At 36.2% G+C, this 26,179-nt stretch overlaps 1 protein-coding gene across 1 annotated transcript in view; it reads right to left on the bottom strand.

The window, feature by feature from the left end:
* Nucleotides 1–4,362: 4,362 nt before the first annotated feature.
* RP1 (RP1 axonemal microtubule associated) overlaps nt 4,363–26,179 on the bottom strand; it is a 164,633-nt gene continuing 142,816 nt past the window's right edge. Inside the window, 11 exon segments of the mRNA XM_063150435.1 lie at nt 4,363–4,585; nt 7,247–7,322; nt 10,180–10,258; nt 11,730–12,015; nt 12,231–12,309; nt 14,357–14,432; nt 14,565–14,719; nt 18,306–18,528; nt 19,083–19,261; nt 19,563–19,622; nt 21,210–21,417. Coding sequence (XP_063006505.1) covers nt 4,516–4,585; nt 7,247–7,322; nt 10,180–10,258; nt 11,730–12,015; nt 12,231–12,309; nt 14,357–14,432; nt 14,565–14,719; nt 18,306–18,528; nt 19,083–19,261; nt 19,563–19,622; nt 21,210–21,417 — 1,491 coding nt within the window. The 3' untranslated portion in view covers nt 4,363–4,515.

Raw genomic sequence — 26,179 nt, 5'->3', positions numbered from 1 at the left:
AAGAACCATTCTACAAGATGTTCATAGGTTTCAGGTACTTTCAATAGATTTATGTTTAAACTGTACACACAGGTGTCAGTGGAACTTGTAAGCTAGGCTGTGTGTTTAACATTTATGTACTAAAATATTTAATTGTCTTTTTGCCCAACTAACTTCCTTCAAACAGGCACGTGGTACTGTATGCTCTGATACCTAAGATACTTCATTGCAAAGGGAGGATACATTTCCTTTCAATTAGGACAATATTTCTGCAAATTAACATAAGGAAAAATCAGAAATATATTTGTAAATCATTGCACCATTTAGAAAATTAATAATAAAATACTATATATTTTTAGAAGTATAAACATCAATTGGTTTCTGTCTTTAGCTTTAAATTATTTTTTTTACACACACTACATGAGATCTCAAAGGAAGAGACCCAGTGCTGTGGGGTTCTTAGGTGTGCACTTAAATTAAGGTGGAATTTAAATCAGAGCAGTGGGAATGATTGTTATATCCTTATTGTTTAGGCAAACACATTTTAGGCACATACTTAAATTTCATGGTGAATTGTGTAATTTGTTTTATTATCTTTCCAGATGTCTAAACATGATTAACATATGAATAGATTCAACTGTACACTCCAGATAGATAGATGCATGGATGGGGATGGATGGATGGATGGATGGATGGATGGATGGATGGATGGATGGATGGATGGATGGATGGATAGATTAGATAGATAGATAAATAGATAGATAGATAGATAGATAGATAGATAGATAGATAGATAGATAGATAGATAGATAGATAGATAGATAGATGATAGATAGATTGATTCCTGGTTTAAACAGACAGAGAATAGCCATGCTTTGAAGACAGCATATGGATTTTTAAATTATCTATAGAAGAAGAAATTATTTATTGGGATTTTTTAAAGATTTTACTCAGAATTTCTTAAATTTACATTTATTATTTAGAAATGGATGTCAGTCACTTTTCAAGTTGCTTCATAGCTTGTATTTAAATTTATAATCAAAGATAGACATAAATATATAAGGAATGATAGCAGAAGACGGAGATATAGAAAGATAGTAAGGAAGCAATCTTGCAATCTTCTACAGTGCTGACAACTCTTTTGCTGCTATTGTGCATGCAAAAAACCACCAAATGCCATGCACATCACATTTTGTGATAAATGGGAAAAGCATTTCTAGAATGCCTAAGGAAACATTAACATGCCTTCTGACACTGTAAGATGTAAATAAGAATTTTCAAAATTTTGAAAAGAAAATTAAAAGTCCCATTTTCTTTCCCCTTCTTGATTCGCTGTTTAAAATTAATTTCAGTCAAGCAAAAGAAAAGTGTTTAGCCACAGCACAGGAAGTTATGACACTACTTTGCGCTGCTAAGAACAGAGGATTTTATTAACTTTTCCAGTCTACTGCCTTTCTTCATGGAGAAGTGCAAAGAACCATTTCAGGCTGATATGTGAGCAGAGGTTGTTTATGTTTGCAAAGACATTTATAAATACTAACAGTGAAGGACTAGATGACATTCATCCAAGATGTCTAAAGGAACTCAGAGGAGCACTCGGTACTTCCTTTTTTCTTACTCTCATGCCATTTCCACAACTGACAAACTACAGGATGGATAGATGCAATACAACTGCTCACATGTACTTAAAAGCAAGGAATCCTCTCTTATGTATGATGAGTTTCAGAAAAACAGTACTTGGAGCTGCTGGGAGAATATTAAATGGTCCAGTGAGCCAGTTAGAACATGATTATATTTTTTTCAAACCCTTAACATCAGCAGCGAAAGAAACTGAGATACTTAAGGGCTTAAAAGGGCAGAAATGTATCATCGAGATCAACCTAATTATAGACATATAAGAGCACACCAGGAGAGGTGGATGAGGAAAAAAGATGGAGTTAACTGGACTCTAATGGACATTTTTTGAGTCGATTTTGAGTCTATGATATGGTCTACAGGGTAAATATTTTAGCACCCAACTTCAGGCTTTGTCTGCAGTGCATAATCAAATGTTTAATAATAATAGCAGGAAAATCTTTTAGCCTGCCTTCTTCCACAGATCTTTAGTCAGATTGCAACACAGAGAGCCAGTAGAAGTCAAACCCTTCTCTCCACTACAGCCTTGCCTGCTCCAGCTGATTGAGTTACCCCACTGCTCCTTCCGAGACTACTCTGTGTGTCAAATTCCTGGATTACTGGTTGACCCACACAGTCTCTTTTCCATGCTACATCTCTGTTTCCCATGGAAGCATCAGCAGTGTTAGTATCTGCCCAGGCTCTCCATAGGCAGGGCAGGGTGTTGGGAGGAAAAAGCAGGGCAGCACCCTTGCTGTGGAGGAACAGCAGAGTGCACACAAAGAGGCACCTTTGTAATGTCCCTGCCTTTGGCCAAAAAATCATCCCACTGGCAAGGGACTGAGATTAAGTGACTTCTGTGCCAAATACAGCAAACATCATGTGGAAGAAGCACATTTGGGATTTGGCACTGGTCACAAGCTAAATATGCTAACTGGCATGTCTTCCAAGCAAGACCTGAGCTTGTGGGTGTTATATGGTATTTCACATTTTCTTATTAAAGTGTAATGCCCTGGTATTGTGTACTGCAAGCACCCATGATGCTCTTGAAATGAAACCCTCTGCAGTGCTGGTCCCATTATTGAAAGTGTTAGAGAGTTGTGTACATGGCTCTGGATCCAGGGAAGCAAATCCAAAACCTGATTTGGACACTGTATAGGTAGAGAAAATAATTTTCAAGAATGGAAGGCAGCTCACAAGAAGGGTATCCACTCTTAGTAAAGAAAAACAGATTAGGAAGGCATTATTTACACTTGATAAATCAGAAATGGCATCAAAGGGAGCTAGTATTACAAACTATTAATGAAACACATAATAATGAAACAAATCACATAATAGATCACAACGAAGTGATTCAGTGTAATGAATACTGATACCAAGTAAGTAAACTGTGGGCTCTGGGGATACAATTTCAAATCTGTTCCAGTGAGTGTGGTAGGACTGTGAGCAGGAAGAAAAAAAAAGGAGAAGAGTTTGAGTGTTCCATTGCTCACACTGACCACATCCACACCTTACAATAGTTGTCCTTTTGATGACATAGGTAGATAAAAATTATATTTAAATATATATTACCTACCAAGGCCAAATATAGACATTTATTATTTCTTCTTGTGTCAAGGTAACAATTGGGATCTCATCAGATGTCAGCCAACTGTCCTAATTTCACAGAATAGTGTGAGTAAATAAACATTAAACATATTTAAAAAGACAGCCAGACAATATTTTATCAACACAGCTTACAAAGTCATTTATTTCTTATAATTATAGAAAGCCCATTGCTGCTACAGAACATAGCAACCTTGTCTTGAGGGTGAAACAAGTCTAAAATTCAAATCTTCAGTAAGATTTTGGATTTTGGAGGTACAAAAGGTGAAGTCTTTGATTAAGAGAGGGATGCCTTACATAGCTTGTATAAAATATTTGTATTTTGATCACATACATGAAACTTCAGGTGGTGTGCAAGTCCTGATTACATTTCAGACTTGTCAGTATCCTAAATCCTTCCTAAGTCAATTCTGGTGATATCAAAGCCTACCAAATCAAACATTAACTTTTGAATTTACAGCTAAATACATTTTTTTTTTTTACTGTGCATTTGCAAAAAAAAAAAAATTTGGTCTTTTTTTTTGTTTGTTTTTCTTTGTCATGAAGGCGTTCACACATGTGGCACTGGAAAGCTGGTTTGATAGCTAAAGAGAGGCACTGCAAAAATCATCAAGCTGAGCAGGGAGCTGCCTAAGCCTGCCTCAGCTATTGCAGTGCTGCTGATAACAGCCTCTCTTAAGAGACCCTTCGGATCTAAAGGTTCTCAGCTGAGGTTCTGGCTCAGCTACAGGATTTTACAATCAAATGCCAGTGAGAGGCTTGCCCACACAGGGTGAACTTCTGAATAACAAGATCTTTATTACTCTCTGTTATGGAATTAAGAGAAGCCAAGTAAGGCTTCAGTAGGGCTGAAGAGTTTTGCAGTTTGTTTGGAAAATGATTTTGAAAATATCTAAATTTTAATAAATTATGAAAATGAAAAAATATAATCAAATTATATACAAATTATTAAATACATACTGACAGATTTGAAATGAGCTAAATTTAGCTTTCCCACAGATCATTACTGAAGCACAAATATTTGAGTATGTTACTACATATGTAACTACATACTACAATTATGATTGCTCAGTTCAAGTCCACAGAGCCGTGTTACAGATTTAAGTTTCTGATATCTAAATTTCTGTCATGCAAAGATTTTGAGCATCTATAATAGGATCAGAATTCTGTGTTCACATTAGACATATTTAATTTACTGTGATGTTTTTAATACATTGTTTTGACTTTTCTTCACAATAATTACAATGCCTTCAGAATTATAAAAGACATGTAAATCAAATCAGCATGGATTTGGAGAAGCATCACACTCTGAAAGAATCAGGAATCAAGCAGGTGTGGATAAAGCTGCACTATGGTGAGGCCATCATTTTCATCTTCAGAAAGTCACCTTAAGGGAAAAACAAAAACCTGTCATAGACACAGCACATATAAAATTTAAGAAAGACAATTTGTGAGAGCCTGGTTCTGCACCTTTGATTTTCTAGGATAGTTTTTACATTGGTTTTTAGAGAAGAAAAAGCCAACCTGAAGAAAATAGTGACTTTTAAAATTTTTGTTTTCACATAGCATTCACATATGTGTAATTTTAAAGTGTAATTAACTTTATTAATATATTTATTACATATAAATTAATTTTATTTTTTGGTCATATAGGTAACTAGTAAACTGCTCTAAAGAATGACAATAAAATCAGGATAATTTAGAGTAGAGAAGCATGTTCTGTGACAGCAAGTTATTCTCCTTGTAATTAATTCTAGAAACTCTGTCTTTCCCATATCTCTTTGTTGCTTCACAAAATACTGAGTTGCATGATGGGCCCAATCCTAGCTCTGTAAGAGCCTATGGAGCTTTTACTGTTGATTATATGAGAAACAGGCCTGAGTCCAAAGTTTGGGTAGACTGATTTTAACTGGAACCAAAAATTAATACAGTGGTATTAATTTCCAAAGAGAGTTAAAAATCTTCTGTACTTTGAAAGGTGTATGACAGTCTGCCTGATTTGATATCTACATGTGTGGGAGAGATTCCCAGACAATAAGTACAGCATCAAAGTAGCTCACATCTGAAGCTGCACCATTCAGCAGCTGGGAGATATGGCTGAAGATAAACAGGTCCAGGCTGATTTTGGCAGCTAAAATTGCATGTGGAAGTCACAGAGCCTGGAAATGTGTGATGTGTAAGCTAGACAACAGGCATTTAAATGAGTTAGCAAAGGATTCAGGTTTCTCAGTGATTAATGTCTTTTAGAGATGTTTTTTGCTTTGGAGGAGTCCTTTTTATGTGAGAGAATGAGCCCATTCCCCATTCCCTCCGTAGGCCATGAGATGAGGAGTTCCATGAGGAGCTCCATGTCTCAGCTGGAAGAGGACCATGAACTTAGAGTTTCCTCTATCTGAGAAGCCCCTGGGTCTCTGAGTACCCTGGGGTTAACCTCTAATCTCTTCTACTGAATAACTTCCAGTTTTAGTAGGGTTTATATACTTCAGGGTAGGCACATAGTCCACCAAGGCTCAGTTAAATGTTCTTGTCAGGTGCATGTAGAATCAATCTGTGCCAGTCACTCACCCACATCAATGATGTGATTCCAGTTCTTGTGCCAGTCTCTTATTTACCTTTGCACTTTTACTATAAGATTCTAAATAAAATTGAAAAAAACAAATATCTGGAAAAAAATGTTTGCTGCAGTCTATCTCCTGCAAGAATCTTCCTATGATTGGTGCGGTCTGTAAACTCTTACAAGCAAAAGGGGTGAAGTGGCATGAAATCCTGAAAATCCTGTCATGGATTGTGTTGCACATCTGAATGATATTGTGGGTTAAGAGCTTTGCTTAATGCCCACTAACTTAGAATTAGGTATCTAGTAGATTAGAGAGTGTCTGAGCATGCCTTTGGAGGAAGTTGAAGCAAGGGAAGTTTATTGTTGTTGGAAGAAGTTTGAGGTTGTTGAGGTCAATAACAACCTCACTGTTGTGATTTAGACTGTAGTGACCAACTGAGTATCCAAGAACTTCAAAAGTTACCTTTTTTTGGTACAGGAGCTGGGATTTGGCTTCCATTAATTGTCAAGTTTACAGAAATATTTAAGAAAAGGATAAAATTAAATATTCTTGGCTACCATTTCTGTTTTCAGATTACCAGGTAACATTCTCTTTCTAGATACAGGGAACTTGTAAATTTTTACACTTCTGTGTTCTCCAGATGCATTTAAAAACTAATTTCCACTTGGAAGGACATGAATATGTTTCCATCAGTTATTTATGCTGAAATTCTTCAAGCCATGAATGATATATTGCAGTGAACAGTCACTCTAAATGCACTCCTTCAATTTAATTTCCAGTTTTTGAAACTGTGTTGTTTCAGTTGATGCAGGCTCATGTGCACCCTGTTTTTGTACAACAGTAGCCCTTTACCCAAGAAAGCCAGTACCTAAATACATTTCTAAATTTAGATCATTACACTTCTACATTACATTATATAAAACTTTTTTTTAATCTTTATCCCATTTGCTGCATGTGTCTTGGGCCCATACTAAGCAAACATTGAAACAGAAGGATTCTAATGCTTTAATGTTGCTTTTACTTAATAAAATATACTACTTCTTCCACGAGTTTTGAATCTATGTTGCCATGTTCCACTGTCTTCCTTTCTGGTTCCCTTCCATGCCTGTTTGCTTACCCCTGATATGTTCGCCAGAGCTATTTATGTGCTAACGCTTGTGTAGTGGTTCACCAGACACCTTCTATCCCTTGAATTCAAAATGTGTCTGAATACTTTCTTTTGGCAAAGCCATTAAATTATGTCTCTCCCTCCTACAATCACCCAGTTTTAATTGAGTGGGAAAATCTAGTGTCTTCCCCTAGCAATTCTCCTGACAATTTAGTTTCAAGTTGGCCAGGGGGTTCAAAAGTCATTGGGGATGGACTGATAAGAATACAACATTGTTAAAAAAAAAAATCATTACTGTCTTAGAAAACCCGACAGAAGCAACTGAGAGACTTGTGAAAAAGAAAACAGCATGTACAGAGGGATGATGGACTGATCTACTGACCTGTTACAGTTGAAGCAATGCACTGAATTCCTAGCTGCATCTGTGATTTCCACTTTGTCTAGAAACCAGCCACTTGCTGTAGAAGGAAAAAAAAAGAAAAGAGCAAATTTAATATAAACAAAACACAAATACAGCATAAGAAAGGTTTCTAATTTCATTTCCCAAACCCCATGTGGTTCAGTACTTCCAAGTATATTCAACATCAATAATAAAACTGAAACACAGATGATTCAAATTACTACCAACTTCTCTCAGTTTTACAGGGATGATCTTTGATGTTTTTGACAGAAAATGTAATGGGAGATTTTTGCTATGACTTAACTTATTTTTCCAGATTGGATAGAACAGGCAGTAAGACAAATGAAACAGAGTGCATGGTAATATTGAATACACTCTTGAAAACCCATTCTGCCCTTTCAGGTACTTGGAACTACACTCAGAATGCACCCCTAGTGGGCATTCTACTACTCTTTTCTAACTAATATATTGATATATATGTGAACCAAGTGATGAAACTGAATGCTTCTCATATCCCTATTTTTCCAGTAGTCATGATTCAGAATAGCAGCTTCATTTAAGCCAACACTTATACTTGTTTCAGCTTTAAGAAGATACTAAATATTCTACTTTAAACCCCTGTTTTGCTGTGTGAAGAAATATCTTCATTGCTGTGATATAGAATTTTATTTCATAGAACATCAAAATATTAATATTTTAAAACCAAAACTTTTATATATATACATAAAACATATTGTATATGTTTTATATATACAATGTCTGTGCTGATATCTTTAGTTGTCTTTGCCAATGAAAATACTTAATGAAAACATTTTAAAACTCATCAGTATCATACTGCTAGTACCTGACAACATTTTGATAGTCTTTACATGTCCTAGAGAGAAAGAACTAGATCCTATCTAATTACTTTGGTTTTCAAATATTTGCATGAAGTACTAAGCAGGTAAAACCCAGTAAAATATTTTTATTCTAAATGCTAAATTTTAATTGTACATGCTAAAAATGTAATATTAAAATATTTGCAAATTGTGTCTGTTTGGATAAAATGTAAAGGTACAGCGATGTTTCCTTTTATTCAATGACATTTTCAAAAAAATAGCTGGGTTAAGTAGGCCATGAAGGTGTCTAGGTATTCCACCTTCAATTTGCAAGATCCATTTATTGATATTGTGAAGTACTTTTGAAACTCTTTTAATGAAACCTTGGGAATGGTTTAATATATCATAGACTCTACTTGGAATAGATGACCTTTCATGAAATCTCTAAATCAGAGTCAAGATGATCAGCAATAAAATTTTACAACCTCTCAAATTTACACGACACTTTACAAAAGAATAGAAAGGCAAGTTTGCTCTCTTGAAAAGATTAAAATCTAACGCTTCATCCTTTATTGACAAAACTCCAACAGACCTCACTGAAATCTCCAGGTATGAAGAAATCTAGAGGTAGCCAGGATATGTTAGCAAACAGATGAAACATCCCAAAGAGTTACTGTAACATTTTAGGAAGCTTGTGGGGATAATAGCTGATGTGACAAATGACACTTGGAGGGAATTTCAAAGAAATATTTAGAGGAAGGTTGTCATGTCTAAGATGAGCAACACACCCCAGCTGTGTTAGGAAGGCACGATTAGCAGCTAAGTGATGTTGATCAGGACACAGAGAGGGGAAATAATAATGTTGTTGATAGATCAGGACTCAGGAAATAAAAGTTTAATCTATAATTTCGCCTGTAGACTTCTGTGCAACTCTCAGTACTAAAAGTTGGCCATTGTGGAGTTCCCTTCCCAGATCAGATCTAAGCTGGACTGTGTGCATGCATAGCAGTTATCACAAATAAGATGAAAGTCAGCAGGAAAATCTTGTTTATTATAGATCTTTCAACAGGTTTGGTGTTTTTTCTCTTTTCAACACCGTGAAATAAATGACATGACTGGATGGTTAGGAAAATAAAAAAGCTGTTCAACTTTCTCCAAATAGGAAATGCTATTTTCAGAATTTTTCTTGGTATATCCTAGAAATTATAAACCCTTTGGCACTTTGTTATGCCTCATAAACTTAGATTAATCAAATTTTATTAAGCCTAAACCTATTTCTTTGAGATGGGTTAAGCAAACTTCACCTGACCAGAGTATCTTAATACAATCAGACCTTTTTGATCCAACTTATACATTCCCTATACATATTCTGTTTATGTGTTTGTATATCTCTATATGTCTGATATCTGCATATCCCTACGGGTTTTCAGCACTATTAAATGTAAGCTCAAAAGATTATATGCCCTAGTCTCCTGTTTTATTTTTCTGTAAAATTCAGAGTCTAGAGGTTACTGTTCACAGAAACTTTTTCCATTATCATGTGTGGCCATGTTCTGTAGCCACAACCTAACTTAACATCAGAGGATCAGAGGAGGACCTGGTGCACATTGGTGTTCTCAGACTTTCACAAGAGGAGATCTGTGGCTGTGAGAGGGAGCTACAGCATGCTTTGTCCAGAGTGCCCAAACTTGCTCAAATCATGGAAAGTTTAGCCTGCAGTTTGAAAATTCAATCATGTCTTGAACTGATTGAGTTCAAGACAATCAATTTTCTTATTGACAATCCATTTTCTGATTGTCCACAAGACAATCATTGTCTTATTTAAGACATCTAATCAGGGGTTTGGCTGACCAATGTTTGAAAGATAAAACTATCTGAGGTTTATTTTAACTAGATCACTGCTAGAAAAAGAATCGTGGTATAGTCAAGGGAAATGTGATAGAGAGGGTGAAAACAGGGGCAGCAAGCTGACCTCATTTGTACACAGGTTTGTATTAGCTAGCTGTAGCAGTGGTGTGACTTCAAGCGCCTTTCCAAATGTCAGGCAGATCCTTAAGCAGAAGATGTTTGCAAGGCTACTGAACACAGAATACTTACCAAATCCTTTCCCATTGTGGCCAATTTCAATTGAACGTAGGCTGCCTAAGTTTTTTGTCTTAATCTTGAAGGTATCAACCTTTAATATTAAAATACAGTTATTAAAAATATTATACTAATGGTTGGAAGTTTACATATTTGTCTAGGTCAGTTCTGAGACCAATTCAAGTGTAATAGTAGAAGTTCAGAATAAGTGAACCACCAATGTGGTTTATTTTCCCTACTGATGATGTGTGGCATACGTTCTCTACTATTAGGTCTCAGTTTCAATACAAAATATTCACTTTTCAACTTATAGTATGACAATCCCTACCTCTTTCTTGACTTTCACCTACTGTGAAAACATTTTTGGTCTCATGAATCCTCAACTGCTAGAGTTCTCTAAAATATTTTTAGTATACAATACATAAATAAATATTCAGGAACATAAAAGTTAAAGGCTTTTGCTACATTAACCATTATTCCTCTCAAATATTATATGAATTAATATAAAATATTACATTATTTCATATTGCAGATTTTTAAAAAGAAATTGTGTTTTCCTAAGACCTTTGACATCACTGGTTACCCATTGACTTAACTGGATTGCTAACAGGATTCTACATATCTACTGTTCTTTTTTGAAGGGTAATGATACCTCCTGTGAAGTACCAAGCAAAACTCAAGACACTTTTTTACACTTTTTTACTTGCTCCTTGCTCATCTAGGTAGCCAGATTTATTATTCTCCTCAGTACGGAAGACAATTCATGGGTAAATATCTTTATCTTAGAGATAACTTGGCTGAAGAAACTTCGACTAATTCCAGGTAAAAAGATGATTAATATTGCTGGAGATAATGAGGTAGATCTCTTAAGGGATATATTTTCACTAGAGTTCTAGTTATTTAGTCATTACCTTTCAATAACTTCACAAGAGAAAGTTACAGAGAATATATATATTTCTTTTTTACTTAAGGGTAACCATCATTGTAATCCACTGCACAAGTGGTGACCAAGCAGAGCAATGTCTTTGACAGAATAATATGTTTATTAAATTAGGAAAACATCCAGACAAGGCACTAGGACATCATGCAGAGGATCTGCATTCTTATGCAAATATCTGTATCTAAACTAAGGGTCTCTGAAAAATAGCCTAAAGCAGGATGGATCTCAGAATCAGACTAATGTCTACGGTTCCATTTCACCTGGTTTTAGGCTTATACATCCAGGGATGCTAGCAGCACCAGTTTTCATGTCAAAGTAAAATGATGGGATGTAAGAGACTGCTGTGTTCTCATGCAGGATATTCAAGGTGTGTGCAAGAGCACAGGGTAGTGCACACAGGTGCGCAGGCCACTCATGCTGTCCATTTCAGAATGAGGAAATACAGAGCTGGGCACGGAAGGGGAGGCAGTGTGAAGATGTATTTGGGAGTAAGGGCGAGCTGAGACTCATGTAGTGATGTGGAAAACAGAATAAATGCCTCAAGTTTTCTAAAGAACTTGCATAGATTTAATTTTTACTTTTTCAGTACAGAAATGGACACAACCTATAAGGTCTGTGTACTCACCTTTCCTCTTTCAAAGGGGTTTTGGTGCTCCAGTGACTGAGAGAGTTGAAATACCTCAGACTTGTCCTCATTCCCAAATAAAATGATATGCACATTGGCATCAGTCCCTGCTCCCCTTTTGTCACCTGTGTACACTTTAATAGTATACTCTGTCAAATTTTTTACTTTGCTTCCTTCTTTATCCAAGTTGTTTTCTATGTCATTCTTTTGTTTCTCTCCTCTAAAAACAAAAGATCTTGGGATTTCTCTCTGTATTTTGGGCTTATTTGCATTCACATAAAATTCTCTGAAAAACAGAACCACATTTGTTTTTTGGTAAGTAAATAATATGTTAAATGAAAAATATCCTATAATTTATGTGGAACAGCTAAAGATGGGCATATTTTAAAAATATCTATTGAGAGAATCACTCTATGGCATTTACTTTAATTCAGTGTCTGCTCAGTGTTTTCAACTATTATGCTATTAAAAAACATTACTAGCTTTACAAAATATACTCACTCATTCACTTCAAATACATAGATAGGATGCTCCTTTGCAGCTTCTTGCGCATGCAATTTTTTAATGTCCAGTTTGCAGTCTGCAAAGAGGGAAAGAACATAGTGAAAGTGTTCTATTGCATGACAAGAAATTAGGTAGGATGTTGTTGGTGTAATGATGGCATTCTTACTATATGAAAACTTCATTTTTTTCATTAATTTAGGAATGCCAGCAACTGAGATGAAAGTGCTGTAGCGACTACAAAATTCTTTATTTTGTTCCTATTTGTGAACCTCAACTTAGAAACTTAGGAGTAAGCATTTCCTTTTTCTTAGTGAAGCAAAGGAGTGTTGTCCTCACTGTCCTTGGATGGGCATGCAGAAAAGCTTCAGCATGACTCAGGCAGGCACATTTGAGAAGGAAGAGCAGAAATACAGGTCTGTTGCTTCCTCCTCAGTGACTGCCTGACAAGAGGAATGGAGCTCTATTCCACATGCAGCACAAAGCAGATCTCATTAGGTGGCAGGTGGGAAGTGAGTTCAGCAGCTCCCTGTATCCCTCTGCTGTTTGGGAAACTGCTCTCTGACTTATGCTCCTTGTTGAATTTTCTGCTGGGGGCTTCAGCTGCATGGCCTGAGTGTCTTGCCACTACTTAGTCTACGGCAAAATAAGAGACAATGAAGACTATTCATTTTCCCTTCTATTATTTGTTGCTTCAGTCCTGTTCATTACATCAATAGGAATCTGGGGAGGAATCCAAGACATTGTGTTACACTCATGGCCTGCCAAGATAAGTGCATAGAGAGAGTCAGAAGATTCAGGAAGGGACCATGAACCCTCTGATCTTAAAAATTCGCTCTCATAAGGAATGAAAGCATAAATGCACTAGAGAACACTGCCCCAACTGATCGGTCCTGCAGGGTACATCTGATTTTGAAGAGATTTTATGGGATTTGGGATTTTTGGTTCAAAGTCTTGGTCCAAAATAGTCTCAGTTCGAACAAGTCTAGTTACAGTATGGACACCCTTACTCATCTGAAGTGTTTTATCATCTAAGTAACTCCTTGGAAGAAATATCTGTTAAGCATCATCTCAATCCTGTCTTCATAACGCACACTGAGGCAATGAGCCCAATGTCCCTTCTTTGTGAACTGTGTTTTCAAACCTGAATGGAAAAGTCTCTCCTGTCACGTTCTCCGTGGTGCCCTTTGGCTACACACAATTGCCACATTCAGTGACTGTCACTCAGACAGATGGCTGCAGTTAACTTCCACAGCTGAGGCTGTGGGAAACAAAAGCAGAGAGCTGCAGCATGGCAGGGCTGTCCCTGTGCTTCCCTTTCTCTCTGGAGTAACTGCAGCCCCACACCGTGTCCCCCTGGGGGTGACCTGTGCTGGGCACAGGATGTGTGACCAGCCGAGAGTTTGTGCCCAAATGTCACCTCACATCCTTGGTTGAAACTGGGTGCTGTGCCTAAAAGGTTTTTATGAGGAGCCTCCGGATGAGCAAACAAAAAAAAAAAAAAAGATAAAGTGCAAACATAGAACCCTTGCTTCCCTAGAAAACTGTCTGAAAATGGTTAAGTGTAATGCATGATCAGCAATTACACAGCAAATTTCATTAAGGGATTTAAAAAAACCTTTATAATTAATTCTTTGAATTAGTAGCATGATAGCCATCCTACAGATAAAGCTGAGAGATGTTGAGATCAAGACAATTTCAAGAAAGTTCAGTGACAAAACTTGCTGACTGCCAAACAGAGGTAAAAATTCCCTCTGAATGTCACAGGGAGAAAACTGAACTGGGGGTGGAAACAGTGAAAATAATTGAATCACAGAAGGAAAATTAAACAATACCAATTTCTTACTTGAGTAATAATTATTCTACTAGATAACTTATTAGTAGAGCATGTATTAAGTGCAGAATATAATTATATTCATCATCATTTAGTTTCTTGATGCAGTAATGTTATAACCTTTAGATCCCAGGATTTTAATTTGTCAAAATGTAGAATTTTGCTTTGTGAAACCCTTCCCTTTAGAAAAAATAGCCAAAAGGATTTAACTGTGGCAGTGACTTTGTTGCCTTTAACAGGAGGCTAGCTGTGTGATTTACAGGACTGAGTTTAGAAAGTAAAAGCATTTTACCTGTTTTACTGCTGATCAAAAGAACAATTTTTTCCAGTTCTCCCAAGTCAACAGCATCCACCATAACTGGAAATGACTAAAATAAAATTATTCAGTATTGTATTATAAAACCATGTTTCTTAACTGTACGGGGAAATTTGAAAATAATATGTAGGAAGTACAAGAATGTATAAAAGGGTAATTTTTAAAATACTTTAAGACAGAGTACCTCATATTTCTCTTCCTCCTGTACATTCTGCAATGACTGGAGAAGGGATCTGTCTCCTGTGTCACCATGAGTACCATAGATACATGCAGTCATATGCACTAAATTTCTCTCATTCAAAATATTTCTTGAAAATACTGTTAGATGATATGTAACCACTGCAATATCAAGTAAAAAGAGATCTTGTTAAGACTGTGCCACAACCTTGCCCAGCAATTTGACAACATGGCATTTTACAGTCAGATGTAATTAAAATTCAAGCACTTGAAAATAATAGCAAACCCCAAAATTTTTGCATTTTCTTCATGATTGTTTTGCCACCATCTCCCAGATCTGAAATTTGAGAAGGGAGGCTGGACCATCCCAAAACAAAAATGAAAGGATTGCATTTGGGAGGTTTAATTCTTGGATCGCTGTGTCAAAGAGCATCAAGAGTGGACCGGCCCCACAAGAGCGGACAAGGTAGAAGCTGAGCACAGCCCCAGCTGAGGCATTGCCCTCTCTGACCACGTTCTGCAGCATCTGCATGAGGCAGGCAGAGATGTCCAGAGTCCCAGATGCAGCAAACAGTGAAAAAGACCTGGGATCCATCCTGGGATTGAGCTGGGGGCAGAAGGAGAAAGGGCCAGAGAAGGAATGCAAATAAGGCTACAACATGGGTCCAAAGTCTGTGCAGGAGAGGGGGGCAGACAGAGAACCAGAGAAAGATGCACATGACATGTGGCTCAGACATGATCTGACTGGGGCATCTTCTGCCTGTGACGGTGTTCACAGGGGTTCCTGGAGGAGGGAAGAGACGAAGGAACTGACTCTATGTTTTAGAAGGCTTGATTTATTATTTTATGATATATATTACATTAAAACTATACTAAAAGAATAGAAGAAAAAGTTTCATCAGAGGGCTGGCTAAGAATAGAACAGCAAAGAATGATAACAAAAGCTTCTGTCTCAGACAGAGAGTCCAAGCCAGCTGACTGCGATTGGCCATTAATTAGAAACATCTAAGATGGGCCAATCAAAGATCTACTTGTTGCATTCTACAGCAACAGATAATCAACGTTTACATTTTGTTTCTGAAACCTCTCAGCTTCTCACGAAGAAAAATCTTTAAAAAAGAATTTTTCATAAAGTACGTCTGCAACACTCTGCCCATCATGGCTGGAGGTTCCAGGGGAGTCCAAGGCAAGCCAGGTCTGTGACTCGTGGTGGCCCTGGTGCACTGGAGCCAGGTGGAGAGGCTGCATTCATGAACTTTGGATCAGATCATACAGGGGATAGCGCTGGGAGAGTCCGTTGTACAGAGGAGGGCAATTGAGGGAAATTAATGTAGGCGAGGGTAGGAGGGCTAAAATACTTAAATAATGTCTTTGTTTGGGTAGTGTGACCAGATCACAAGTGTAGCCACCAGCTTTTATCTCTTTAGTGTACTGAATAAATTGGAAAGGGAAAGATTAAAGGGATCTCTCAAAAGAAATTACATACAACAAGGGTAACATATATGAATGTTACAACTCCATTAATTTTATAAAATTCTAATTATTTCATAAGATTGGGATGAATTACAGCTCTCTTTTAAAGTTTTGGGAATAATCAGCTTGAAAGTAGCATAATAAGGGTTTTTTTTACCTTTTCAATATTTAACTGTTTTGCCTTAAAAACTACAGTAGTGCAAAATTGACCTTCTGAACAGTCCTGTGTGTGAGAGGAGAGAGACAGCACCATGTCATCCCTGGGGATTCCTGAGGTGTAAACATCTCAAAGGAAGGTACAGTAAAAGGAAAGTACTTATGTATATACCCAGCTGGAGGCCTCTGCTCATTAATGCACCCAAAGGCACAAGTGTGCACAAGTGCAGATCTCAGGGGTCTGCACTCTATCAACTGCATTTTGATGGCTTCAATTAGCCATTAGCAAATGCTTCATTACAATCCCAAGCAAGCTTTTTTTAAAAAAGAAAAATATAACAGATAAAATACTAAGGCACTCTATAAATGACAGAGCTGTATCTGAAATTTAATATCACATGGCTTCTGGTTATGGTGAGTGTGATTAGCTGCTTTCCATTCCAATTAATACAATACTGGTTTTGCTTTTAGCTGATAAAAGGGAGAAAATAAATTAGGTTTAGAAAGCTGTCAAAAAGCATATCTGGTTTCCACAATAAATTGCAAGTAAATTTGTCTCTAAAGATCACTTTGAACTCCACGTGTACCACCTGCTGTGGAGCTGCTTAAAGCTCTCTTGGACATAAATGGCAAAGAGGGAATCACTATCCTAGTTTTTTTTTTTTTTTTTCTTCACTGGTTACAAATCCCTCCTTGAAAATATCTAAAGCATGGGTGGAAAGAAATAAAAACTACAGAAATTAACTATTTCATTTGTTTGTTCTTTTAACTAAACCTATGGATAATATAACACTTATTCGTTGCTTGTGATAATTTTTGTCTGTTGATTTTAGAATAGTTGCAAAGCACAAAAATATTACCAGAAAAAAAAAAAAGGGAAGAATGAGAAAATTACTTTTTCAACAAAGAGGTCAGTGACACAGAGAGAGCCAAGGTCATGAGGACTCCAGTCTCATCCCCCTTTTATCACCCATGCTGCATCTTTCTCTCCTCATTTCTGTGGACTTGTACCTGTATCCTGAAAACTTCTGCATGTGACAGTGATCACTCCTTTGCAAGGGGTGCACTCATGTGCTTTATGTTAATCTGAAGGTCCTCTTTGTTTCAATCTTGTGTGTAGGAGATGAAAACCATTGAGTCCTGTTCTGTACCCATACTGTGTAAGTGGACAAGTGAAAATAACACCTCTAAGCAATAGAAATCTAAAGCCTAGACACAAGTTTTAGATTTTCAATTGCTTCCAAAATATGCAAAATAACCCCAAACTTCAGGCTCTGTTACTTCTACTGAGATTATTCACATACTTATTTTTGGGTGCATTCAGAGACCTCACTGAAACTGGGCCATAAATTGCAATCCAAAGTGTCTTGGGGTAGTTCATTTTACATCTACTTCAGCCCATTTTAGATGAGCTGACTTATTTCTTACCCAAATAATTAATTTGCATAAAACTCAGGGACAAATTATTTAAATATTAAGTATCATTATTTGGTCTGTTAATTTAGTATTTGTTCCATCATATGGTAGCATTCAGTAAGCATCACATTAGGGAACAGGGTGGATTTTAGGTGAAAGGATTTCTTTTATTTTACTTAACCAAGGTGACAAATGTAAGAATTGTTGAGCTAATTGTAGGAGGCATAAATATTTGGAGTATATAAAGGTAATAAAGCTGAAGCTTATATGTAGTTTTGAGCTGTTATTTACTGAGAATATTTGTTTAGAATGTGCAAACAAACAACAAAATCACTTAATAGTAAATGAACTATAAAAAAATCATGTTGTTAATGTCAGCAATATGAGCAGCTGAGGACTAAACAAAAGAGAATAAAAATATTACAATAGTTCAAGAAAAGAATATTTCTTATAAACTGCTCTTTATAGCATATAATAATGCTTCTGTGCCATCAAGTGAATATTGCATTTCCCACTTCATAGTACAGAAATTAAGCTGAGTGGGTAATATTTTCCTTCATACCTTTTAACTTCTTATCCAATCTCTATGAATCGTTAAATAAAGACAATAAAAATTTCTGTTTTGATAAAGGTTTCCACTGTAATACCAGGACACGTTAACCTCCTGAACCACTATTCTGCTTTGGAGTAGATTTATACCTACCAGAAAGTGCTTCTTTTAATGGCCACTGTATAGGGAATTCAACCCATCTGTCTCCATTAGGAGAAAGAGGAAGTGTTTTATTTATGATGAGACTAAAGGTATCCAGGGTTGATGTGTTCTGTATTTTAAAGTGATGAAGAGACAACTGGGATATGTTGTTTTCCAAACTCCAGAGACCAAGCCTCACTTTATAAAGCATTCCCAAATCAGATGGCAAATGTATCTAGGAATCAAGAAAACAAGGAGTTAGCATCCAAACAGAGGTGTGCAGATAAATGCATAGGTAGTTTACAGGAAGAGAGGAAGCTGGCTCTAAAGGAGTCAGCACAGTCCTGCACCCATTTGCATCAGGCTTGGTGCTAAAAGTGCCATTCACTTCAAAAGCAGCAGAACCAGGTTGACTGTAGCCACTTTAGGACATTTTAGCTTTATCCTCTAGGGGCATTTGTTGTAATTGTTCTATCAAATTCAAATTACATACACCACTGATTTCTAATGTGAATAAGTAATGTTAATGTCATTTAAAATGATATGCATTATTAACTATGACTGTTTGTTGGGGAAAAAAAGAATGTGCTTGATCATCATGAACTTGAGAAAGCCAGAAATTAAAAATAAAATATGGTATGTGACTGAAAACTTCAGCTCTGATTTTCTTGAATGTTTAAACAACAATACAAACACTAAAAACAATATCTATAGCACTACATTCTTATTTCTCTTTAAAATGAATCTCAAAGGAAATTTAAATATAGGCAAATCTATATATTATTTTACATCATATGTTATTTGGTTCTCAGTCTGATGTTCCACTTTGTTTTCCATGGAAACTGGATTTGACTTGCCGTTGCTTCCATAAAAAACCATAACCATCTTGGATATATTTTCTGACAACTTTTCAAATTCTGATTTTGTTTCTTCTTGATGCTTTGTGAAATAAATCCTCCATCTGCCTTCTGAACAAATAAAATAAGGAAAATAAAAAGGAAAAAATATTAAGGACGTTTCTGTTTTCATATAGTAAAAAGCTATCTGATATAAAATTTCTAAGACATGCCTTGCTCTACATGGGGAACATTATTTTATAAGCATGTTACCTGGGTATTGAGCAGCTCCCTAAGTTCATTGCCATTTTTTACGAAGGGGAAATTATTGTCAGTACTAGTAAGTATAACGACATATTGTGATGAAAATATTCTCACATTATTATTTCAAAACTGATTAATAAAACAGTCAATGTAACGACAGAAGCTATACCTGAATTCATTTGGTCTCTTCCTAAAGGCCAGGCAGATGTACTCCTCCTCTCCTGAACTTCTAAATAAAAAAAGAGATAAAATTAATACTTTTGTAGAACAGTATCAATATGATAATAAAGGTCTGTATTCATGTCTAGTGAGGCAATTGACTGAGTATTATATCATTTAGATTAATGATTTAACTAGGAAATGTACAGTGTGATTTTCTATTTAATATCATGCTAAATATCATCCCATTAAATAAACTGTCTCTTGGGCTGGCTTTTTACTAGGAAATGGTAGTAACATGAAGATGCAAGTATTTTTCATTTTAAAGTATTTCCCTTTCATTTGTACAATTTATGCTCTGGATGAATGAGCACTAATTGGATGTCTTTAATGCCCATTCTAGAGGCTAATGTTCCTCCCACAGATATGAGTCCCCACTGATTTCAATGGGATTTGGTATAGATCAAAGCTGCCTGCAAACATTAGGTACTGACCTGTACTGAAAATGAGAAGACTTTTTTTGAGTTCATAACCAAGACTGGATTTGCCAATTATTGTATAAAGAAACTCACATTTGTCCAAATCAATGAAGGAACATTTGTCCAAATCAATGAAGTTTAGTAGAAATAGAACTAAATATTACCTTTTCTTTTTTTTTTTTTTTTTTTGAGATGTCCCAACATACAAACTAAACCAAAGCTGAAATTATTTGTATTTGCACACGAACAGTTTCCTCCTTTTTTTCCTGGTTTCAAATGATCAAAAGTTAGAGATCATACAGCAGAGGAAATCAATTGAACTAGAATCTTCAGTCTCAAGAGGCTATTGCTGGACAAGTGCCAGCAAATGCCCAAGGAGTTAGGAAGAATAAATCTAGAACAGGTTTTGCAATCCAAGGACTCATCTATACTGTCAATTAACTTCTCTGAGAGGCAGGAGAATAAATACATCTGTCTTAGAGGTACATTCTGGGTTTTGGTGCCTACTGATCTGGTTGCAGTGTGTTGTGGTTCCTCCCAGCTTGCGCACCAGATTGTGTTGAAATCCATGCTTGGACTGAAGCCATGACACAGGGAGGGAAGGAGGGTGTACATTCCTTTCCTGTCATGACAAAGAGCCACAGGCAGTGGGCTCAAAACTGCTCCTCTGCGGCCTGACTACTCTCATGGTGTCAGTCAAAAGCATCTCCAGATTGTGGCAAAAGTTGTCCAAACATTGTAGCATAAATAATGTAAATTAGTCATCTTGAATACAATGGAGACATTGTCTCCACTGCTTAAACAGAGTTTTCCCTGCTTTTTACCTCGTTTTCACTCTGCCTAGCAAGTAATTGGTATTAGAAGCTTAAAAATAGTTTGCAGGTGTAGAAGTAAGACTTGGAGAGGTAGGAATTTGTAAAAAAGGAATAGGACAAATTTCTTGGCATTTACACCATTGAAAATCTGGAGCAGCAAAGCAGAAATTATCCTCTGGCAAATTGTGGTTATTAAATGGTATTAAAACACAAAGTGTTCAGACACACTAATTCCCTGTATAATGACAATGTTCTACTGGAATATTTTAAATCACAACTTGTTTGTAGAAGCAAATTGTATAGCTGCATTCCTCAGTTTGGATTGAATTTCTTAGCAGATGATAGTTTGAAGGTAGTGATGACCTGTGACATCCAGAGTTACTGAGGCAGATCTTTTTCCATCACTTCTGTCTTTAAGCCACGTTTGAGCCATAAACAGTGTTTCTGTCCCTGAAGATGCTGACTCTTTCACAATAATCTTCTCCAGAAGCCAGTCAGAGCCTCTCCCTTTTTCAACAACCATCCTTTGAAGAATACCAATATCTACTGCCTCCACTTGAAAAATATCCACCTGAAAAATTCAGAATCAGAAGTCATATGGAAACAGAATCATGTAACTAAATTATCAGTGTATTTTGAACAATGGAAGTGAGAAGAAAATCAGGATTTTTTATTAACTTTATAAATAGTAACAGAACCAGAAATGACAAGTTTGACTATGCTAAATGCCTGCAGTAAGAAGTATTTCTTCCCTTTGTGGTTCTGCAATTTACAGCTAAACCCCCTCTTTGCCCACACAGATTATCAGCTGCCTATGCTTGCTTAATGAGAAATTTTCCTTCCCAAAATTGATGTTTAATGATCTACAGGGAATATATTTTAAAAATATCTTACTCTCAACAAAATAGACCCCAACGGCTATTTCAGGAATGAAATACTGGGAATGAGAAGGGTAGAAACAAGCATCACAGAAGGAATCTCTAAAGAAAGAATGACAAACTTGGTTCCAGATTTGGATTAGTGTGTAGGATTAGTTTCAATATAAGTAATTGAATGGAAAGAAAAATATTCAAAAAAACTATGTTGAAATAAGTTCTGCTATTCTCTATCAGCTAAAAAACCCACAATATTTTTACAATGTTTAGAACACTGAAGTAGGATTCCTAAAGAGAATTGTGATTTATCAGATATTCAGTACTTCCACAATATCTGATTCTGGCTTTTTGTGAGTGTTACACTTATTTCCTGTTCCCTCAGCTGAAAAACAGACATTAAACTCTTGTCACAAAGACTTTCCACATTTTTTGCTTTCTAGATTTATGAATTATCATCTAATTTCTACTGGGGTTGATAACTGTTAAAATCTAGTGTTATCTGTGATAGAATTTCCAGCATGATTTAAAGATGCAAAGATGGTTTTGAAGGGAATAGGTAACAATAATGATGAAAACACTTGAGTCCTGAGAAGTCTTGAAGTCTTCCCAAAGTAATTCACACTGAAGTTGCTCTGCCAGAGCAACCCTTAAAGGTTTACGAGATAGAAAATAACAGTTCTCTTGCTCCACCTCCATTCTTTCCTGGACAAGTCTTCCAGCTGAATAGCTGATGAAAGATTTGTCACAAAGATGAGCCCAATCAGCTTGCAACTTAATGAGACACAGTATAAACTGAAATATTGAACTTAAAATTGCGGATTAGATATGACCATCCACTTTAAAAGAATCCCCAGAAACAGAAAAATTTTAAATTTGTTCTTCAATTTTTTTTTCTCGTTTTTCATCAATATCTATACATGTGATATCTGTAATATATGTACAAGTGTGTGTTTGTGAACCACACCTTTAGCAGTGTATTAAAAATAATAATCAACCTGTTACTGATTACTCTATAACTTGTAGACAGAAAGGTCATGTTGGTCAAAAACTGCGACAATGTACCATCTATTCAACACATCTGCATTATCACTCTTAAGCCATCATGTGAAATGGGAAAATGAGACAAGGATACGAAGGAAAAAATCTGAAAGAGGCTTTTGAATAGCTATACTTGCTCATAAGGAATCAACGTTATCAGCGGCTTAGTGAATCTAACAGCAGAGCAAATACATTGGAACAGCTGAAATTCTAGAAGTGCAGAACTGCAGGAAAAGAGGCTCCTCTTCATGTTTTCCTTAGCTAAATCAAAAAATTAAGGTTTAGTGTCAACACAATCATTTTATTTTATTACCTATTGGACTAATTTGATGATTGAATACCATTAACTTGAACAACTAATTTACATTAATTGTGATATTAATTTGATCACTCCTTTATTTCAGCTTTAATTGGATTGGTAAAGTTACACCATCATGTCTGAATAAAATGAATTTGTTACACTTATTAAATGAAATGTATTAAAAATACATGCAATCAGGAGATGACTGAGAAACACAGACTGGGGTAAGAAACATATCCTGTGTCACTCATTAAAAAAAAAAATTAAGTTCTCAAAATGTGAAAATTTATCCTAAAGATGCTGCTAATTCTTGCAAATGATAATGCTTATAGTAATATGATTGTATATGCATGATTGTTGAGGTTTAACCCCAGGCAATATCCAAGCCCTACAGAGCTGCTCACTCACGCCCTCACCAGCAAGATCAAGGAGAGAATGAGAATGGCAAAAGCTAGAAAATTTGTGGGTTGAGATAAAGTTTAATAGAGAAAGCAACAGCCATGCACAAAAGCAGAGCAAAACAAGGAATTGATTCAGTGCTTCCCATGGGCAGGCAGGTGTTCAGCCATCTCCAGAAGAGCAGGGCCCCAGAACTTGCAGAGGTTACTTAGGAAGACAAATGCCATCACTCCAACAGTCCCACTTCCTCCTTCTTCCCCGCCTTTCTCTACTGAGCATGATGCCACATGGTCTGGAATGTCCCTCTGGCCAGCTGGGGTCACCTGTCCTGGCTGTGTCTCCTCCCACCCTCCCAAACACCCCCAGCCCCCTCACCAGTGTGGCAGCACCAAAAGCAGCAAAGGCCTTGGCTCTGTGCAAGCCCTGCTCACTGATAACAAAAACATCTCTGTGTTATCAGCTCTGTGTTCAGCACAAATCCAAAACAGAGCCACACACCGGCAACTGGGAAGAAAATTATTTCTACCACAGCTGAAACAAGCACAATTATTTTATTGGAAACACGTGATAAAGCTCTTGTCAGATACTTGTTAGAATAATTTCTTTTTAAGAGAAAAGAGTTTTCCAGAGAATGACTAATTTAGTGGCATGGTCATCAGCATCTCCAAAAAATTCTGTTGTCAGTGATCCACTCTTGGAAAGGAGAGTTAGGAATATTGGAAAACTACACACAATAATCTGCTTCTTCTAGTCTTGTGCTGTCCCCAGAATAGTTGGGTCTGACTTGCATCAAGTTTTATGCTTAACAAACTTTTAGTACTTTTTAATTTAGTGACTTAATAAATCAGGGAGAGCACGTGCTGTGGGTTATCTATGACCCGGAGGATCCAGCCACAGATAAAAGCAAGTTTAGTTAAGACATAAAATGTTTTCTAATTCCTTTTTCCTATGAAAATAAGTACATTTTGATGGAAAAAACATTTGTGAAAAGCTTGATGTTTGGTTTGTGTTAGACACAGTATCATTTGTCAATGTGCCATTTTAACGAGCTTACTTAAGAGAATGTAAAATTTCAAAACTCCATGGACAAATCTGCAGACTATTCAAACATCTAATAAACTGCAAGTTAAGGAACTATTAAATAGACTAGAAACTGTGTCATCTGGGATAAACTCACCTCACAGACAAGAGAACATTTTCTCTTTATGTGTACATTTGAAAATCTACACAGTGTAATGAGCTTTATTTTAGTCAAGAGACCAAAAAAGAACAGAGAAAGAGCAGCAACTATAATTGTTAGAGCTAAAAACAATTGGCTACAGATAATTTATTTGCTAAATTTAATTCACTTTTCTCCTCTCAAGCTGTCTGCAAACAGAGAGATTATGACATATACTTCATTCTAATTTTATGAAATTCAATTATTATTAATAAATTAGCTAATATTTTTGTATATTCATCTGAGACCATGGATTAGGCATAAAATTTTCTAAATACTCGAGTTGTTGACAGGTCTTGTACATCACATGATATTCTACCTTTTATTTGACTTACAAATGGGGACCTTTGAAATGACTGGAGGGTTAATTCTTCTGCAGAAAGAGAAAGAGAGAGGAAGAAAACACACAGAACAGAAGCAAACCTATAGAATATGAAATTTATCTTCATCATGTTCCCCTAGGGAAAAAATGTTAATTTTTTTTAGTTACTACTAGCAAATTAAGTTTGAACTGAGAAGTCACCTTAAATATTGATAATAATACATATTGGCTAATTCAGCAGAGCTTATATTGAATTTTCTCAGAGCAACATTAAAGCAATTTGTATGTATGTACAGCCCACTAAATTTTCTGAATTAACATTGCCTGGAGAAGGAAAGATATTCTCCCAGTCTAAGCAGCTAAGACTGACAATGGTAGAGCCATACATCCTCTGTGACCCAGAAGAGCTGCCCAACAAAACCAGAACTGGTACTCTTGGCTAAGAAAATGAGGACTAAAAAATTCCTTTATAACAATAATTCGAGAAATCCTTTCATAATATTTAAAGTTTGGGGTTTTTTTCTTAACTTCCTTTCAGATTTTCTTCAAAAGTTTCTTTTTTTTCCAGAGACCCACGTTTTGAGCCTTTTCTTTGAATCTATGACCCAGTTTATTATGACTTTATTCAGTACTCTTCTGTGACAGTGCTGGCAACATATCACTGTCTGCAGCAGCTGCAATAGCTCTTGTAACAGAAGAAGCATTTGAACAGTCACTGTGCAATATTTACCTTTATAAATGCCAATCATTTTACAGGCTTGGTACTGAGACTTGATGGTTGGTTAATGATGATATTCCCAGAAGAACTGAAAATGGCAAGTCAAGACACACCATATGCTTCATTTCATCAACCTGTATGCACAAGTGATTTCCCATACTGCTAATGTTAGTATCATTTTAATAGGCTTTTATTGGAAAAGGAGTCAGAGTGTCTAGATAAAGGACCTTTTCTATTAAGCTTAGCAAACCTATTGATTTGCTGCCTGATTATTTTGATCTCACTTGTTAATCTGGAGAAACTCCACTGAAAACAAAGCAGTTTTAACACAGGTAAGCAAAATAAAGGCCCCCTGCAACAGAGCCCAATCAGAAACAGGGTGTAAACGTTCCTGGAAAGGGAGAAAAAAGAGAAAAATTACTTTTGCCCCTTCAGATTGTGGTCCTGTGGGCTCTTCCAGT

This window comes from Melospiza melodia, chromosome 1 (genome assembly GCF_035770615.1).
Source record: "Melospiza melodia melodia isolate bMelMel2 chromosome 1, bMelMel2.pri, whole genome shotgun sequence".
NCBI classification, from domain to species: domain Eukaryota; kingdom Metazoa; phylum Chordata; class Aves; order Passeriformes; family Passerellidae; genus Melospiza; species Melospiza melodia.
The sequence above is the reverse complement of the archived record's forward strand: the minus strand, read 5'-3'. Positions and strand labels throughout refer to the sequence as shown.